A 20,782-nucleotide genomic window follows, 5' to 3' on the forward strand; every position below is an offset into this window, starting at 1 on the left:
TACATAAAAAGGTCACATATCTAATCTGTAATCTGTCACATATTCAGCATTACAATTATATTCTTTCTCTAATTATATTTCTTTACAGAGACTTGAGTTGAGTACAGATAGAGAAAATGTTTTATCGAGATGGTGACAAAGCAGATTTGTAAGAAATACCTGAAATAAAAAACAATTACTTTCAATATTCTGACAATGTTGGCAAACAAGCTGCAGGTTGGGTTTTGATCACCTGTGTCATGCCTTCTAGGGCTAATTTGTGAGCAACCGAGGCAATTATTAATACACGCCAGAGCACGATTGTGACGTGACATTATTAAGATGTGTGGCCGCTTCAGTGCTCACTCTTAACTTACATGAAGCACCAATGTGCTGCGAGTCACTCTGTCCACTGGTTTATATAGCAAAGCTGTACATGAAAAGAAGAGAAATCAGATTGAATTGTTTATATGACTGAATTACTATAATATGCTGTATGTAAATAATTTAAACTAGCAAGATGTGACTGACCCTCTAGAGAGTTCTTGGCCGTCTGGTCCTTCGAGTCCTTGGGGCTCCTCACCTTCAGGTTCTGTTTGGAGACAAAAGGCAGGCAAGTTGAGAACCCCTATAAAAAGACCATTAAAAATCAGTTCAGTACAGTTAAGCAATATGAAAACATAGTGAGGTTATTAGCCATGCTCTAGCACTGAGGTCATCCACTTCCAAATTAATTATGCCATCCTCAGCAGCTCCCCCCCCCCACCATCTTGCTCAAATGGCTCAAAAGTCATGCATCATTACTTAGGCCATTAACAACCCTCCATGATGAATTCCCCATCCTGCATGTAGACACCAGCCTCAACGCTAACTGGCAGACCTCATAAAACATAGACGAAGGCTGATGGTGTATCTGAAATTGCCACATGCTTGAAAAAATATAGGAAGAAAATGTACTAAAAAGAGCTCCAAGACTCAGACACCAGACTGCTGAACATACTGTTCAACCCTGGACTTCATTTTTATCCTGCTAACCTAAAGCTAATCAAGTAAGAGTTGTACATTTTCTCCATTTTAATGTACATACTGTAGTTCAAATAAGCCCCCCACAACAAGTAACATTTATAGTGTTGAAACATCCTTTTTAAAGGCTGCATCTGAAGCTATTTTTGTGGCTGCTGGACAAACAGAAAAATCCCCAAATCTTTGAAAAGAGCTGTACTGTCTGAACTTTCACAATTCCCAACAAAAATATAACACTCTTAGGAATGTAGATTACTAGTTTAAACCAGAGTCAATTTTGTTATGTCAGCCTCCAAAACTAGATTTGAGGCATGAGAATAAGTGCTTTCAAATCTAGTTTGTCTGTGATAAAAGAAATTGTTTTCCGCCACCGAAGCTGTTGGAAACTTGCGTTTGGGGAAACGATAAATGTACAAATTTATTACGCTGTCAAGGCTCATCTACAGTCAGCGTAGGTGATACTGAGCTCATATTTCCCTGGTCAGCGATGAGAACGAGACCAAGCTACAGAAATTACCAACAATTATCCTCTGCATTGTCCCATTTAACTGATGTACACACATGTGTAATGTAAATGTGTAAATCTACACATGGGCACACACACACACACTCACACAAAGTTGCCTCTGGCTGCATTTGTGCAGAAGTATTCAGCAGGACATTCAAATTTAAATGCAGGGAAATGATAAAAGCTGCGTGGGTGAATAATGGGAGAGCAAGTACAGTACATCAGGGACAAAACTGTTAAGCAGCTGCAAAATAGACTCTTTCTATACAACCTCTCAGAAACAATTCCTTTCCCTAATAGTGCATAATTTAACACTCTGTTGTAAGTCAGTTATGTTCTTTGTCATTTTTGTGTGACTGGGTAACACAGCCTTGCTCTCACAAACTGTCCAGCTGCCGTGACACGTTGATCATCCTGAAATAATAGTAATCATAGCAACCACACTAGAGATCTACTGCGCTACACTGCTTGGTGACTTTCATTATCACAACATACTAAATGTGCCGTAGCAGTAACACATTGCATTGTTGGTGCACAACGTTTATATTGTATTCCGTAAACTGTATCATTTCAATCAGTGATTGGTGAACAGCAAATCAGCAAATGTGTGTCATCAGCAACTGTGGAGAAAGGAAAGTTGCACAAAAACAAACAAGTGTGTAGGAGGAGGATATCGCCAACCTGACCCTTATCTTTTAGAGTACAAGCAGGACTTATGGGAGTTCAACAAACAATTTAGTGTAATGGTGGTGAAAATAACTCCTGTGATAAATGTTCTACTGAACGTATACTTACTTTTATCTAAATTAGATACAGCATTGCTCCATACAGTTTCACAAGTCACACAACTTGTGAAACTCAATTGGATAATTAGCTGGTATGCAGGGGGTTAAGTGTTTGACTGACTGATTTTACACGGTGGTAAAATGATCCCATAACTGAGATCACAGCTTCAGCCTTTGCAACAGCTTTGAGATAGAAGCCAAACCAGTAACTGTTCCCTTTAAGTCCAATTCCTTTGCCCACATTTACAGTATAGCTTTCAATAAAAACACACATTTTTATCCCTGCTTGGCATTGTTATCCATTCTTTCCTCATTGTTATCCATTCTTACCTCAGAGATTTCAGCAAACTGTGTGTTAGCCTGGCAGCACTTCTCTGCCGTCTCCACAGCCAGCTCATAGTTGTCCACAAATGCTCTGTAAACTCCTAGCTGGCTGGCCTGAAAGAAAAAGAAACAGAGGAGTGATGTGAAGTTCACTTTTTTATCAACAGATTAGACATGCTGAAATGTCTGTCAGTGACTGTGATTTGTGAAGAGATTGTTCTGCCTGCAAACCATCCATTAAATCAAAAATAAATGTTTAATACATTGACTTTAAACTCTAAGTAAGCTTCTATATAGGATAAATAAATAGCTGGCAAACAGCATTCCTTATGCTCTCAGACAGAACAGTTCATTGTAAAGACAGTAAAAGCAATGAAACCCACAAAACAGTCTTTCAGTCAGAGGCTCAGACACATTCAAAAACAGTCCTCTTCACTACTTCCTTTTCTGTCTAAAAATAAGACAAGATTCCTTTGCCTTTATTCATCCCCAGAGGGGAAACTGAGGTGAAAGGACAGAAATAAGTACAGATAAATAATAATAAGTAGTATATGATATAAGAATAGAAAAACTACACAAGAGCAATTAAACTCAAGGCAAGGAAAGCAGTACACAACGACCAGTGTTGTACTTAATCTAATAGTGAAGTACTGTCTCAAGTGAAGTGACATGGAGGTGTGATTAGTAGCAGCAAAATACCAAGAGTGTGTGTTGTCAAGTCATTTTTTTCATTTATTTATTTTTTCCTTGTACACGCAACTAATGAAAAGAGCCAGACAAATGGAGGCACAGCAGCATAATGTAGCCTGCTCTTCATGGTCAGTCAGTACCTTTGTTTGAACTGTTATTGTCAAGCCTCCATTTTAAGAAATGAGTATAGTTGTGAGAATGCTGGAGAGCCCCGGTGAATCGCTTCATTTCTCATGTTTTGTTAAAATCCAAACTATGGACATCACAAATAGACACATCTTAACGATAGACAATATAAAGTCCACCTTGACCTTCTCAGTGTAACTTTGAAAATGCTAAATTGCAATAGTGGGTAGATGTATAATCCTTGAAATTTCATATCTGAGACAGGAGATTCAGTCCAGTCAGCCGTGTCTGAGAGACTGTATATGACTTGCAGACAATTGAACGGAACAGCCAGCAAAGGAAAGACACGGATCACGGTCACAACAACAGCATGTAACTACGGTGCTCCCCGCAGCCGTTGCCTTGGCAACCAGCAAGACCTGCACTGTGATGGGGTGAGTAATTAATGATTGGTGTAACAGGAGGCTATGAAAGCACATTTAGGAAGCTGGATGGCGGAATAAAACTCCACCAAACGCTGCCTGCCAGCGCTGCGATCCATCTCGACGGTGAACAAAAGGACAATCAATTCTCCTGAACAAAAGCCAACGGAGGAGAGAGTACAGTGAAGACGGGCTTTGTGTGTATTGTCGAGAGCCACACACACACACACACTCTCACACACACTTCTAAAAAGAATACCAAAAACCACAGAAACCTTACCTTAGAGTATTGAATACATGAGCTCTTCATGGCCTAGCTTATTGCTATATTTCCGACCTTTTATCCCCATACAAGCCTGTGTGGAGCCTCAGTAATTTGGGCAGATGTTGTTCGTCCTTTCCAGAGACCAGGCTTAAAGGGTAATTCAGTTTATTACAACTTGGGTCTTACTTTCATAGTTCTGGCCATCACTTCTATCTGTTATGATAGCAATGTACTTATTTCTGAGATCTGGGAACATGGCAACAGCGCTATAATGAAATTCAACGGGCTAGAAATGAGTGGTGATCAGACAGGTTGTAAACAAGAAAGTTTAGCCAGATTATCGAAAGCTAGATTATTTGGAGGTCAAAACAAAAGTGATAATAATCCCTCATTGCACAAGAAAACTCTGCATGCACAACTATGGTAAGTACAGTAGGTCAAAGCTGAAATAGGAAGTTGGTCTATGATGGATGTACACAATGAACAGTTTGAGTAAAATTGTGAACATCTGCCTTTGTTTTCTAACCCTCATGTTAGAAAATGTCCTCATGTTATTGTTTCTGATAGGAATGATGGCCAAAACTATAAAAGCAAGACTCAAATTGCAACAAACCAGAATTATCCTTTAAAACTAGGGGGCACAGAGCCTTTACAGTCAGTGCCCTGAGGCACTGAAACAACCTGCATCAGGAAGTAAGACTGGCTGAGTCAGTGCTTATATTGTTAATTTTTAATTTGTTGCCTTGTGTGAAGCACTTTATAATTAGATTTTTGAAAAGTGCTCTACAAATAAAGGACTACTACATCTGCAAGCCAATAACTGTTCTTGTCTCAAAATGACCTCATTCATCCCCCTTACATCCTATTTTCAGACATTGCCCTGAGCTTCCTAACTTGATCTTTGCTGTCATGGGGGGGGGGATCAATTCTGGCAGGAATGTGAAGTCACAAGTTTTCTAAAGATCATTTACACTTATTATGTTCTCGCTGGCAGTTACAATGTGTGTATGTGTGGTAGATCTTAAAAAAGTTTTTAAAAAAAACCCAGCATCAGCTATAAGGCTGCATGCCACGGGCCACCTGAAATTAGTACCTCCTTTGTTAACAAATAATTGTCCTCATTTGTGTTTTTCAATTACTCACTGATGAATTTCAGGCAGCAAAATTGTTCCAAAATGGATCTATATATGTGTTTTGCACATACATCCACACACTAGGAAGAAGTAAAATGGAGGTAGGCGAGGAGTAAAGCAATTTTCAAAATCCTGCAATCCTGTGTCCTGCCCTGGGCCACACAATCTGCACCACAGCGGAGGCCATTCAGAGCGTGACATTTTGACTGTGGAGAGAACAGAGAGCCCGAATGTCTGCCAGCCACATCCACAGAGCCGCACACAACGCCGTGAAGGCTTACCGAGTGTACGGCTGCAGCTACAGTATCATAGCAGAAAATGGCTTTGGGTGATGAAAGAAACTGCTTGGGTGTTTGGATTTCTCAGTTCAGGATTTGTCCTATGTGAGAGTGTGGATGTGTGTAATCCACAGCGGAAAACAACATTAAGAAAACAGCCTCATGACAGACCCCAACCATTCATGAAAAGACTGGATTTAGCCACTTGGTTTGTACGGGAGTTCTAACCAGAGTGAAATATTTTCTTACAGAGGGAAGAAGCATTTCTTAGTCTACAACGATATAATGATATAAATAGACAGAATTAGAAAGGATAAGACCCTTCATTTGCAGGTAAAACAAGTCTACAGCTATGCTAGCAGTTGAACAGTGGTGCTTTGAGCACAATGCTAACATCAGCATGCTAACATACTCACCAAGGCAATGTCAACATTCAGATGTTTTGCAAGTATAATGTTTACCATGTTCACAGTCTTAGTTTAGCGTGTTAACATGCTAATATTTGCTAATTTGCACTAAGCACAAAGTACAGCTGAGGGCATGGTACATGAATGTCTATACCAAATTTAATGTCAGTCCATATCATGGTTGTTGAGACAGTTCACACAAAACCTCATGGTGGCGCTAGAAGAAAGGTCTGCGAATCACGAAAGTGATTTTAATTCTAAAATGCAGTGACCGAAAGAAAAAAGCAGAATTCTCACATGCTTGGATGTCTTTATGAAATTTTAGTCTGGAAAGCATTCACTGAGATTTGATGAAGCGTGGGTGAAGCTATGGCGACTAGCCACCCCTCAACTTTTTAATCTTGTGAACAATAACTTCAACCAGGTTATGTAGATACAAAATTTTAAATGGTATGCCATCTGCATGGTCTATTTCTCACCTCAGCTTTATCCAAAATCTGATTTTGGTAGACGGTTGCAATGAAATTTGACAAACCTTACGCAAATCCAAAGGAAGCCCAGCGAGATGCAAGTAAGGATGTATCAGCAAATGAGAGCAATTGTCAATCAGTCAAAGAAAATGTCCCACACCCATATAAATCTTAGCAATCCTTCTGAACCACAATATAGTCTGTTCAGATAATATAAGTATTAAGTATTTGTGAGGACAAATGAAAGATCAAGAGGCATTCTTTGTCTTCTTCTGTAAATTCACAGAAGGCTTTTTTGGTCCACCACCTCAAACACACAATGTTAGTTTATCAGTTTGCCTGTCTGTCTTCATGATGTAAAACCTTCACTTTGCCGCTGTGCATGAAGTGTGTGTTTAGGAAGAGCAGGAGCACGAGTGTGATTTAGCCCTATTTTCAGCCTTCAAACACACTTCTGACACTCATGCTCATAACCTGTCAGTGACGCTTTGCCTCTTCCTCTTTTCTCTGCGTCTCTCGCCTTCCTTGTTCTGATGTTTTATGATTCCTAAAGCCCGTCTGCTCCCCTCACAGATTTCAGAGTCATGGTGAGACAGCTCTATCAGAGCTGCAGCAGCCTAAATCTACTTGCATACCCTACTCTTATCCTCTCTCAACCCTCCCTCCCCCATCCCTCGCCTGTATCACCTCCTCTACTCTCATCTAATCTCTTCCACCCTCCTTCCCTCCCTCCCCACCTCCTAACGGAACGGCTGTCATGTAGCCTTTTTTCCTTTTTTTCCCCCTTTTTGTAGGCTCAGCATCTTCTCCTCCTGATTTTTATTAACTACTATCTGGAGACAGGGAGGGAATTTGGCCGAAACTGTGTGAGCGTGTGTGTGTCTGTGTGTGTGCATAAAAGCACCAGTGTGTATGTACAGTAAACATGTGTGTGTACATGTTAGGGAGGAAGCGCGACAAAGACAGCCACACTCCAGATTGGAGAGGTTGATAGAAAAAGTGTAAATAGAGTATTTTGTTAGGCTGATGTAATGGTTGAGGCCAGACAAAGAAAATAGGTAAACGTACGCTCCGTCTCCCAACTGAAGCCCGTACGACAGAGTGCGTTTCCTGTTTTGGTGTGATCTCCTGGTCGACTCGAGTTCACCTATGTTCACCTTTAACCTGTGAATTCTAACAGTTGACCAATGAAAACACTGATGCACTGTGCTTGGGAATAGAGAAGTCAGTGGTGTGTCATCACCATAGTTTTTACAATATTACACTATCAGAATACTAACTGCAGCATTGCTCTCAAACACTGTAAACTGTCTACAATCACTTTGCTCAATATTTATCTTTTTTACCCACACCAGAACCATGACATTAAATTTTTTTTCAAGGCTGAGTGTGAGGCAGTTTTGTTGGATAGAAGGCGAGCTTTTAAAGAAACTATTTAATAACAACTGGATTATGACAGTAAAAGATACAAAATAAATCTTTCAAATTTCTTAGCTTAGCCCCAAGGGGAGCCTCCTGAGATAAACTGATAAGAGTGTGTGTGCGAGAGAGAGAGAGAGAGAGAGAGAGAGAGAGAGGGTTCCTATTTATAGCAGCTTCTTCGAGACACAAAGCACACTGCAGTGATGGCCTCAGCTGCCTGAGGCAGAAAGGCAGCATTGTGAAACATGGCTGCACCTCCCTCTCTGTGTGTGTGAGTGTGTGTGCATATGTGTGTATATGTGTATGTGTATATGCGTGTGTGTTTGAGCACAAGTGAGTATGAGGAGGAGAGAGGGAGACAGGGAGAGTGAGGGAGACACTAGTGGGAGAGGAGCAGTATTTGGGAGAGAATTAACAAATGATTCATTGTGGGTTAATTGACCCATTGTGAAAATGATTAAATAGACCCAGTGCACATTTGGCCCCGACATCCTTGGCAGAAACTACTGGAGGGCAGAGACAGAGAGCAAGCGGCTGTTGAGGAGGAAATAGAAAGAAAAAGGACGATTCAGATTCAATTTGTCTAAATTTAAAATGATAAAGAAGAGCATCACTACAAAAATCGAATCTACATTATTTTTAATTGGTTTATTGAATTACGCTGACAGGTCCTACGTCTGAAAGCCTCCCAATTGAAGAAACGACATTACTTTGAGTAATAGCACAGGTTTTGCTTTGGGTCCGCATCTATAGGTCAGAAAATGCAGCTGTAGCACCCTGAATGTCTTTTCTAATACTGTCAACTTTTTTGGGTGCCCACTGTTGTCACTTTGATTAAGGGTAACAGGCAGGCAGTTACACCCAGGGACGTTTCTGCAGTCATGTGCACAGACACACAAACTACAACCCCAAACACCCCATCCCTTTCACTAATCTCTTTCTTTTTCCTCACCAGTTTCTGGAAGAGGTCCCCGACTCTCTGGTGGTGGCTCCACTGCTGGACGCGGGGCAAAAGTCCGTCGTAGAACTCCCTGTGGATCTCATAGAGCTCAGGCACTTTGAAGAAGATCGTTTCTATCTGGGCCACAGTGAGCACAGGCTGCGACGTCGTAGCGGCAGCTTTCAGAGGCTTCATAGGCTGAGAGGAACAAACAGTGGAGATGATAGGTGTGAAAGTTGCTTTTGCAGGGCATCTTGTACATACATTTAAAAAAATGTATCTGATCTGTATCTGTAAAGCAAGCCCAAGTACCCTCAATCATATTATCTGACTAGGAACAAAACACTGGCTGCATAAATTGGAAGTACCATTGTTGGTACCAGTGCTGGCTGAAGATTGTAGCATATAGCCTACAAGTGAATTTTTGGACACATGTGAATGCTCTTAACTATAGTACATAACTACAATGTTTTGACTGATTCAGGTTTTAAGTATACAATGTAATTTGACAGGTTACATCTGCCTCTTATTCATCTGATCTCAGACATGCTCTACTACGTTGGTTTTTTTGAAGCCAGACTATGAAACTTTTTTTTGTTGGACTACAGCCTTACTTGGTCTGGGATAATCAGTAGCTTATAATGAAGGTTGGCAAACTTTAAATGGACATTACTCCATTAGTTTGCTGTCTTTATGACCTTTTTCTACTTGCATGACTGTTCTAGCTTGTCAGATAAAAATTTAAATGGTTTTGTCATAAAAGTAAAAAGAAGTTAATTTATTATGGCAAACAGTTGCTTATTTACACATCCAGCAGACACAGAGCAGCATTAGCATTCATTTGTTTCTGGCCACCTGATGAATGTAGGTCCAAAATTTACTCTTCTTCTAGCTCTGTTTCGGTCCTCACGAACTCCTGAAAAAAATACATCTGTCTCTTTAGCTCCTAAATGCTCCACTATATTATGTTCACCAGCTAATCAGTAACTTTGTCTGCTGTTTGATGCTGAGTGGGTAATATACAGTGGTTTAATCAGAACTTTTTCACAGAAAACAGCTGCAGTGAATCAAAACAGTAAAGTTGCAGGCCAAGAAACCAAAACAATTAGCTGAAAGATGCTAATATGCTCCGTAGAGCTGAGCGGAACTGCAGTAGGTTTGTCACTACGAGTGACACCTTTCACATTACTTAGTGTAGTCATTTATTCAATTGTTGGTATAAAGGTAATGATCAGGGCAGACTTACAACAAGTGACTGAAGAAATTCTCTGGAAATTATGGGAAATTGAATGTGCCATTATCCTGTGATTTCCACTTGTGGCTGTTCAGTAAAAGTTACATAGTCTCACTTTACGGGTGGGTGATATTATTGATTTGCAACATTGCTTGCACTGGCCTGATACAACATATTAAAGGGATAGCTACCATTGTAAAAATGGGCTCTTCTCATGGTATATACTTTCATATCACTAGACCCTGGAATGTTTCATGTGTCTTTCTTAGTTACATTTTGGTTTCATTTTGGTTTTTTATTTCTACATCTACAGCAAAAGCCAGCCAGTAAATAAGGATTCATCTTGTTACCATGTTCCATTCACATTTTGCTAATGCATCTAGTGGCACCAAATGAAATTCAGCGTGAAGAATCTTATCATTAAATAATTACAGACTTATGTCAAAAAAGTCCATACTGAATACTCAATTTGCTTAATCAATCGGCCTACCGCTAATAGGATTCTTCTGTATAATATTGCTATATGTAGTGTGTGTGTTCTCACCAGCAGCAGTGCCTCCAGGTGACTGAGGTATGTTTCCTCGGTGGCCAAGATCCCAGAGAGGACCCACTTCCTCATCTCCAAACCTTTTTCCAGATCACATTCAGTCTGTAACAAACACACCGACATATAATAATAAAGTTAAAACAATATCCAGCAATACAATAGTATGAACACCAATTAATCCAATCATGTATGTGCCCACTATTTTTTTTACTTATTCTTTAAATAAGTGGTCTTAACTGCTTTCACACTAGGAGGCACACATTTTTTTGTGTCTGAGGCATGAAGACCATTCAAAGCATAGTATTCGTTATATCATCTGGTAAAAAGACCTCTAATATGACTTGTTTCTAAATCGCAAGTTGAAGTGTTCCCAGTTCTTTGTTGATCTTGAATCTCCTGCAAGGTTGCTGTTCATGAGTGCCACAGTTGAGAAAATCAAACAGCAACAATTGCACCTTCTAGAAATCCTCCCTGGTTGCCTCCCCATTCCCCTCTGCCCGGTCAAAGCTCACTGAGGAGTACGGACATGAAAGAAAACAGAGAGACAGAGAGATTCCTCGGGCTTTCTTGTTTAACCACGAACTCTGAAATAACTCAAACAGGCAGGGTCTCCCGTGGGAGCAAGGTTGGCATATAAATATGTGTCTGTGAGAGAATGTGCAAGCGCCAAGTACGCATACACACACACACACATACACAGTGAGCCCAGGTTGGGACGTGGAAGCTTCCAGTCCTTCAGGCTATGAGGAGGAGGAAAGAGAGAAAACAGGGAGGAAGAGTGAGAGAGAATGACATAGAAAGAAGAGAAGAAGAAGAGACGGAGAGGAAAAGCAAGACAATACAGATTCAGTGTAATTAAGAGAGAAGAGAGAGAAGAAAGACAGCAAAATATCATGATGACATAATGACGGGGAGACAAAGATAGAGGGTAGGACTGCATGTTTTATATATCTGACAGTCTAGAAAGAAGAAAGAGAGTAAGAGCAGGAGATAAAATCAAAGTTCCAACCCAAAACTTGGAGCTACACATTGTACTATGTACCTTAGCATAATGCCACCAAAAGGCAGGATTTCTGTTTCTCTGCCTCTTTAGCTGGGAGTGATGCAAAGAAAAAGAGAAAGACAAACGACCACAAGATGAGAGAAGAGGCATGGTGAGAGGAGACAAAGATTGGCCATAGGAAGTAGAGAAAGAGTGAAAAAACGCAAAGAGAAAGAGTATATCGCAGCAGGAGAACAGAGGACGGCAAATGAAAGAGGGAGTATACCGTCTTCTCCACAACACCACATGCAGCTTGATCCAGAAATCTGTGTCATGTGTGAATGGGTGCCAGAAAAGTTGATGTGGAAATGTCCCTTCTGAGTGAAAATCCTGGGATCCATTGCCGGTGTAAATAAAAGCCACCAGATTCCTGCATCAAGAACAACTAATACATTTTCATAATGAACCTTTAATGCAGTCTGGCCTCCCCATCAGGAGCTGTCATCTTAAGTGTGTATCTTCTCTTATCTTATAGACAGTAAACCCTAATGCTGTCATGTGTTTACACAGCAATCATATGGACTCTGCATGTGAAAGGGGCCAAAGGAATGTCAAGACTGAGAGCACGAGAAAAGCAAATTCGGGCTGTGACTTAAGCTGCTATGAGAGGCTGCCTGGCTTCTTGAGACATAAAATAAAATATGTGTGTTTGCGTGGATGAGCGTGTGTGTTGGGGCAGGGGGTAACAGCAAATCAGAATAAGAGCCAGACAAAAGATGTGAATTGAAGTGTGCATGTATTTTATTGTTTTTTGTTTATATTTTGCTTTATTCTTAATTTTTTATGTTGATCTTTTAAAGGATAAGTTCATATTTTTTCAAGTTTGTCTTACAACAACACCTACATGCCTGCAGTATGTACATTGAAACAGTTATTGGTCGCAGTAACTGTTCCTCCTGTCCACACTGGCCGTGACAAGATCCCTTCGAATGCGATTCCAATGGAGGAGATGAGGACAAAATCCACAGTCCTCGTTCTGTGCAGAAAAGCATTTATGGGGAAGAGAAATGCCACCGCTGATATTTCAGGTCATTTTAAGATAGATTTAAACAAATGGGTTTAACCTATTGATTATCACATTTGGGATGCTGGCAACCAGCTAATGTTTGGCATTTTTGCTTTTAAAAAGGACTTCAACAAATAATTATTAAAATTGCACCATTTCTGAGTTAATCTATTTGTGCAAGCATTGTATAAATATGCATGCTAAAATGATGTAGAGTATTCTTGTGAGCTGCATGTGAGCATGTACTGTGAGTACTTGGATGTCTGTGGGTGTACGTGCATTTATTTAAATGACGGGGTAAATGGGCCTGAAACCTGTTTCCATGGCCACTCCATAAGCAGATGCTAGCACTAGTCTAAGGGGACTGTTATAGCCCAGAAGATTATGAAACCTGTCCAGGATTGTTATGGACTCCATTACATAGGGGTCCATTATCAGCACGGTTACAGCAGGGCTAGACTACTGATTAGCCTGTTAGCCAAAAAGCATGATTTAAAAGCAACAAACACATCCAGCACACCATACATGTAGATTCAATTTCAGCAACTTGAGTTGAAGTTACTGCAAAAAAATTAAACATTTACAAGTTGCTGTATGTGGTTACAGTTCTATTTACAATCAATAACCATTAATCAATCAATAACCATTAATACTCCTGAACTTAGTGTAAAGGATTTGAAGAAGCTATGTTGCACTTTGCTCTAGCTTCTTAGCATCTTAACACGATGCTGAGTGATAATGCTTTACATTATCGATGAATCTCCTGATTATTTTCTCAGTTAATCATTTGGTCTGTAAAATGTCAGAAAATAGTGAAAAATGCTGTCTTCACATGTCCTGTTTTGTTTAACCAACAGTCCAAAAACACATAAAACAGAGAAAAGCAGCAAATCCTCACAAATGAGAAGCTGGAAGCAGGGAAAAATTACTTTTTAAAAAGTTACTTTCCTGTAGATTAACTAATCGATTAATCAACTAATTGTTGCAGTTCTACTTTATTTAATAATATAGTTTGGAGAAATCAGGCAAAGACTACAAGTAGAATGGGACAGTACTTAAAGTATATGCACATTCTCCTCCTCTTCATCTGACTGTTTATCTGTCTTCAATAGTTAATACTTCTACTGTATATTTTCTCTCTTTGTCTCTCTTTCTTAGGTGAAGGATGAAGGAAACAATTCTGACAGACATGTATTATGTATCACACAGCTGTCTGGGGATCTGTGCTGTATATAACAATATCTGTTTCCCCTGAAAAAGCTCTACGTGCTCATTATGCATAGACTCTAAGACAACCAAAAGTGGAAAAGTTTTCTCTTTTCATATTAAGAGTGCAAATAAAAGGGTGATGAAAGCAAATAAGCAATGCAACTATGATTTATGTTCGCTCTTAAATGGATTACACTGCATTGCAGCCACTTTGAATCTGTCTGTCTCCACTGACTTAAAAGGGAAAGCCTCGGGCTGCAACGGAGCCCCCTGAATGTTCGTGAATTAATGAAAAATTAATGAATCATTGCTGAGCTACAAGTATAGGCGTGAGCTATGTGACTTTACCCTCACAGGATGTGCCTGCTGGTAAAAGAACATGAGAAACACGAGGGCCCATTTGAAGCATCAAGAACATTCGAAGCAAATCATGGAGACTTTAACATTCAGCCACGTTACTGAAGTAGCAGAGGGGAGACGAGAGCCGTAAAGTGTTTATTCATCGTTTCAGACCCCAGACGACTCCCCTAGGAAGTACCCACATCTCCAGACATATCATCTTTTATTCATCGCCGTGGCAACTAATGAGCCCATCTCTGGGTTCAGACTAAAAGGGTGTCTGGCTGCATTTTTTGGTAATCAAAAAAGTAAAAATAAAACACATTCTTCCTTGCTTAGGGTAAATTTGGGTTTCACGTCAAGTATGTGCAATAGCGTCAACAAAAGCTAATATTTCACATTTGAACCCACACTTAAACCCTTTCAGCTCACACAACACCCCTGAGCGGTGGCTCAACCTAACATGATTTAGGGATTCAGATTTGCTTCTGATTTGTTTATGCATGGATAATGTTCGTGGGAGATACACGAGAATCAATGCAAACAGTGTTTATTTGACAAGCGCTCCGCTGTAGCTCAGGAGGCGCAGATAAAAACTGAGCAGCAGCGACTGTAATAACATTATTCTCCATCTCTCTCTCTCGCTCGCTTTCTCTTTCCCATGGAGTGTAGGAGATTCATATAAACATTCAGAGCCAGGGTGGAGAGGAGAGAAGTGAGCTCCAATGCATGCCCTGTTCCACACTTTATTAACCCTTTTCAATTTTCATTTTTCATTCTAATCTGTTTAGCATCCGGTTCTGCCATCCCCCGCTTTCTGAAATGCCTAATGTGATTGCTTCCTATCTCTACATGTCTGCTTCATAATGGAGTTGTCTTAGAATTATCCTGTGCTGCAGGAGAAAGACAGGTTGTTTTGTTTTTTTTTAAATGCAGCATTACTTCTGGTTATTTAAAGTGCACTTCAGGCAGATATGATAGATGTTGACAGAGTTGATGTCTGCAGGGGTTTTCTGGATAGGATGTTCTCAATGCCGCATCGCGCCATAACTTCAATTGCAAGGAAACAAGCGGTGCAATCAGTGAATGTTCAATGTTTACAGATGTGATAGATCATAGCAAGGGAGATTTCAATGTTTCCTAATCCACTGAAGTTGGTCATCTGGAGGTTTAGAGGCTGAGTAGGAAAAGAAATTACCTCCCCCTTCAGGTCGTGACCTCAAAGTGTGATGTCAGACAGGATGAGCAAGTAAAGAAAATGAGGAGGATTTAGCTATTTTAATATAAATTATGGATTCACAGGAACAGAGAAATCGGCTCATGGCTTAAGAGGAAATCTGAGGGCGCACTAGTGGCCTTGGGGTTTAAGGCATTGACCATAATCTGCGGCGTCCCAGGTTCGAATCTGGGCCAAGGACTTATGTTGCATGTCTTCCATTGTCTCTCTCTACCTCATTTCTTCATCTCTCCGCTATCAACTATCTAATAAAGGCATTAAATGCCCAAGAAAAAATACTTTAAAAAAAATAATTCTGTTTAACTTGGTGAGAAAAAAATAATTAAGTGGGCTCTGGCTGTCCTTGATTGACCATACAAGTATGTGTCACACTGTGCACTAGGATAATAGGAAGTAACATATGCAGTCAGTGTTTTTGCAAAATCATTAAAAAGATTACGCCACAGTCCTCATACTTCAGCTGACTTCCGATCAGTGACCCCCCTCTTTTCCCTCTTCAGTGCAGGGAAGACATTATGAGAGAACAAAATTAAATCAGCAGTATTGCTGATGGTGATGACTCATCACGGTGACATCATAAAACCATCAGCTTCCGCTGAGCCAATCAGAGCTTGTCTGGGCTCTGACTCATCAATTAAAGAAGCAGACTGGGAGGATGTTTGAAGAGTGGCTGTCCAAGGGCAAATCAAGGACGATGGTAACTGCATTTTCATGACAGTTTTTGAAAGCATGTCAGGCTGCGTGGAGAATTTGTTGATGGATAAAAGTTGTTTGACTGTGTAATATATTTAACTGATTATCAGATGCTTCCTCTGCCAACCCTAAACACACACACACACACACACACACACACACACACACACACACACACACAATGTTGGGTTTGCTCAGGGATTCTGCCTCTAAACACGAGAGTTTACTCAGCAAATTGTCTTCAAACTCTGCTACAATAAATGTACCATTCTGCTCTGCGAGAAGAGGATGTGCGTGTGTGCATTTGTGTAGGCACTGGCTTGTGCAGCCTAAAGCAGAGATGACATGATGCGTGTGTGCATATGTATAAATTAAAATCAGCGAGAGTTCCAAGGTCACAGGTCACAGGTTGGATGCAGTCAAGGGACCCATCATTTATTGGCAGATTCAAGCTATCAATCAGGCGCTCACTCACCAGCTCAGACAGCGAGCAAAGACAGAGGGGGCGGAATTACTGATACTGCTTCATGACCACTGATGTGATTACTTCCTCCATGGGCACAGTGGTGAGAGGCTGTATTAGCCTATTACATTCTCCCACAATACCCTCTCTGTCCTAATCGAACACATGGCTCCAGCATGTTCATCTGCTACCTACAAATTCTTTGCTGCAAAAAAATTATGTGTAAATGGTGATGACAATTAGGAAAAAATATACATAAAATAAAAAAGAATATATAAATCATAATAGAAAAAAATTGCAATAATAAATAGAGAAAATATAAATACTAAATACAAAAAAGAAAAAAGAAAAAGATAAGATAGCCTAAAATAGATTCTGGCTGTAGCAATGTTCATTTTCATCTTTGCTGACACTGGGGTTGTGTGTGTGTGCATGTGTGTATCCTCTCCATGGTAACCTTTGAAGAGCACCAGACGTCATAGATCATTGGTTTTCTCTCCGCAGAAAAGAAGAAGCAAAGGAGGGAGGGTAAGAGGATGAAGGCAGTGATGGGGTGATGGAGGTGATAGGCAATGCTGCCTAACACCCTAGATGAGAAAAAGCCAGACTCTTAAGGGGGATAAGTTTCTTCACTGGATGACTGCTTCTGGGGTTATGAGGCAGGAGATATGGTCCTTTATCAATCCTCTCAAAAGGCAGATTTGATTCCCCGTCAATTGACAGATTTTTGACAGAGCAGGATTGCTCTAAGAATAGATTAGCCCACTTCCTGCACTGTATTGAGGTCAAAGTACATAAGTATTGGCAGCTACTGGCACCAAATGGTATATTCATATGGTATTGTGCTTTATCAGTAGTAAAAGAAAAATCCTTAATATTAAGAAGTTCACATCTTTGGTTTGTTTTCATTTTCTGCAGCTGAGTTGCTGCTTTACCGAAAGGAAGAAAATAGTTGAGAAAATTAGTAAGCTATGGCGGGATGGCATACTGACCGACTTGGAGGACTCTAACGATCCAGAGGAGAGGGTGTCCCGACTGCTGCGGCTCTTGGAGCTGAGGTGTGGCGAAGACGACGGCGAGTCATCAATGTACGGCAGGATGTCGTGGTGCCTCCGTTGCTCCTCTGCGCGGTCTGCATCGTAGCCGTATGAAGGAGGGGTCCCGGTGAAATGACCATCTGTGAGGGGAGAGAACAAAACCTTCAGTTTGTACTTTTAACATTCTTTCAACTTTCTTGATGTTTCTGCTTTATGACACAGTTCGCAGTGGAGAGTCGGGGTGCCCCCACATGCCAACCGAGTTAGCATGGATATGGTGATTAGCAGTGTGGCCCGACTGATACAGGATTTTTAAGGCCGATACTGATAAATATTTTGGAGTTCTGTTAACAATATATCAGCTGTTTGGAATTCTTTTTAACATAATCAAACAATCTTGATATTCTGGACGATTTATCTAATTTGCAGGTCTAGATGTCTAGTTTAAAACTATGCTAAACTTGGTGGAAAACTAAAAGTCTAGGTTACTTACAGCCACTGTTTCAATATCTGAATGACTATATTTCATACACATAGAAAGATCATTAAAAGACATGCAAATGCTGTTGACACAATAGTGTTGGTTATACGCAATGTGATGTCACTTTTCAACCAAATTTAAGTCCGCTTACAACATATTTTGGCCTACAAATCACCAAATTCATGTTTACTATGAAGCTTTCTATACTGTACTCCATTTTAAGAGGAACAAAGGTAGGGAGATATAAAACTGGCATTTGGTGATACCAAACAGTCTCCTAACACCATCATTTCATATCTTTTAAAATATCTTTTTATCTTTTAAAACACAACTTCAACAAAATTAACATTCATGTTAACGGTGCCCTTTACAATGCATGCTGTGTAGCTAGATGTCTTACATTTGCTGGTTGGCCTCATGCTCACAGAAGGTTGTCATGTGTATTGTAGTTAATTTTCAACACTAATTAATGCAGGTCTAGAAACTGGGGCACACAAAATGAGCTTCCCCCTGCATCTTTGTTCATGCACTCATACAAAAACATAAAGCTCTGAGAGGAAGCACTTGAAGAGGCCAACTACAAACTGGGTCAAGGTTCAAATAATTTGAACATCGAATGCAGCATCTCCAGGGAAATTTTCAGCAACCTCCCTCTGACCTGCTTCTGCGGTGGGCGCTATCACTTTCTCTGAGGGAGAATTACAGCTCAGCCAGCACAAAGCGGTTTTGGCTATGATTATGTGTGCTGCCCTTTACAAGGAGAGTTGGGAGAGACAGACAGAACAAGAAACAAAGGTCAGAAACTACAATTTGACTACAAAATGATTCATTTTACAGTGTCACATAGAGTGAGGTGATGCATTTCATTGATGTTCAAGTTGTGGCTTTCACTAAACGTGTTTTGGTGAGTTAAAATTGTTCGGCTTCCAGGAGGAGAGAGTACAGTCAGTGGTTCGGGGAATCTGGTGTGTAACAGCTGAGGGGGAAGACATAATGCATCTCTGAATGTCACAGAAGACCTTTTGCTCATCTCCTCCCACTCCTACATTCAACAGAACCGTACTTCTCAGAGAGCTGGCCGGGCCTCCTCTGTGCTGACTCACACTAATAACATGCCACGGCACTTTCCAGAGTAACAGTCAAACACAAACACACAGAACACACTCCAGTTCACACCAATTATAAGCATTCTGTAGCTTCAGAAGGCATTCAGCTAACATCTACTTAAGTCGTTTTTTGTGCCTCTATTGCATCTACAATCTCTCTTTCGATGTGTTTTATGAATTCTTGGCTCATGCCAGCACACACACAGACATATGCTCTTAAAGTCACAGGTCACAGAGTGAGGAAAAGAAGAGAGAAAGAGATAGAAAGAACAATGCCAGTGTGTCCAGGGCCCGTCTGACCTTCAGCCCACCCACCGCTCGCTCCGTATGCACTCGCTGATGCCTGTGGGCGGGTGCGACCCACTGCGCCTGCTTATACCAATGGCATCCTGCCAGGCAAAGACCAACTGAGACTCTGTGTAAGTGTGTGTGTGTTTGTGTGCAGTCTCTTCCCACAATGCCAAACCTCGCAGCAAACCAAACTTGAGTAGTGTACTACATATTCTTCATTCATTTTTAGCCTTAGTATGTGCCACTGTTGTTATTTTGCAACCCCTGCACATATGCTGTTTTTTATATTTCATAATTTCCACAGACTCCTGCTTAATATGTTTTGGTGTTCATTAACACCTTCCTTCATCTTCTCCTTCAGTCTTTTCTTTGCTGCATCCTTTTCTAACTTGCAGTGCACTGACTGAATTGCACTGTAGTATCATTTTAGGTTAGATTTTATGTGTTTACAAAGCACATACATACACACTCAGCCTGTAGCAGCTATCTGTATTCATGCCAGTTAGCATTACTGAATTACCAGATCTAACCGTTTTAGACCTTGTTAACAACAAAAACTTTCAGAAGACAACATGTTAACAAGAAGACAATGCACATTTTTAGGACTGATTCACTGCTTGTCTAAAAATACAGGGTGTGGACATGAAAAACACCAAGTGGGAAATGAGTGAGTGCCATCCTGGCTTATTATTCTTATGTTTCCTAACCCCACCTCTGTGTATTCATGTTAGGGAGCATGACATCTCTCTGACTCTGTTTTAATCTTCCTACCACCTTGCTTTAAAAAAATGTTGTCTTTAGAAACACACTGAGGGCGTGTGTATGCCTGTGTGTGTGTGTGTGTGTGTGTGTGTGTGTGTGGAATGCCTTTAGTGCCCACACAGTCCTGAGGTCCAAAAATATTGAGCATCCAAACAACCATTTTTAGGCTGTAACCACCTCTTGGCTAAAAGGGGGTACAGTCACGGACATAAAACCACAATCATGAATAATAATGATAAACCATAGGAAAATGAGGATGAAATGTCAAACGAACCACCGCAGCTCTGACTAAACAGTGTGTCTTCTGGGGAATGTGTGTCTCTAAGGTACAAAAGCATACATAAACTACATGGTAATTAGCTATTTTATTACAAATAAAACAAGACAATGCAGAAGTTTTCTTTTATGAACTAATTAAGGATTCATAAAACAAAACTGTTGAGACCATAACTGGTCTGCTAATAGGCTTGTCTAATATAGTGTTCATGTACATCTTCGAACCATCTTAGCATACCATTTACCTGTAATGGATTTGTGCACATGTAGAACATGTGTGTGTGCAT

The 20,782-nt window shown here is 40.5% G+C and overlaps 1 protein-coding gene across 1 annotated transcript in view; it reads right to left on the bottom strand.

Moving 5' to 3' along the window:
- The window catches only part of bcr (BCR activator of RhoGEF and GTPase), an 88,643-nt gene that overhangs the window by 23,287 nt on the left and 44,574 nt on the right, over window positions 1–20,782 (bottom strand). The window contains exons 2-7 of the mRNA XM_044173933.1: window positions 17,535–17,719; window positions 10,551–10,655; window positions 8,785–8,970; window positions 2,626–2,733; window positions 511–571; window positions 357–409 (exon numbers count right to left, since the gene is read on the bottom strand). Of these exons, the coding sequence (XP_044029868.1) occupies window positions 357–409; window positions 511–571; window positions 2,626–2,733; window positions 8,785–8,970; window positions 10,551–10,655; window positions 17,535–17,719 (698 nt within the window). The remainder of the gene's footprint in view (window positions 1–356; window positions 410–510; window positions 572–2,625; window positions 2,734–8,784; window positions 8,971–10,550; window positions 10,656–17,534; window positions 17,720–20,782) is intronic.

Source organism: Siniperca chuatsi, linkage group LG18 (genome assembly GCF_020085105.1).
Source record: "Siniperca chuatsi isolate FFG_IHB_CAS linkage group LG18, ASM2008510v1, whole genome shotgun sequence".
Lineage (NCBI taxonomy): Eukaryota > Metazoa > Chordata > Actinopteri > Centrarchiformes > Sinipercidae > Siniperca > Siniperca chuatsi.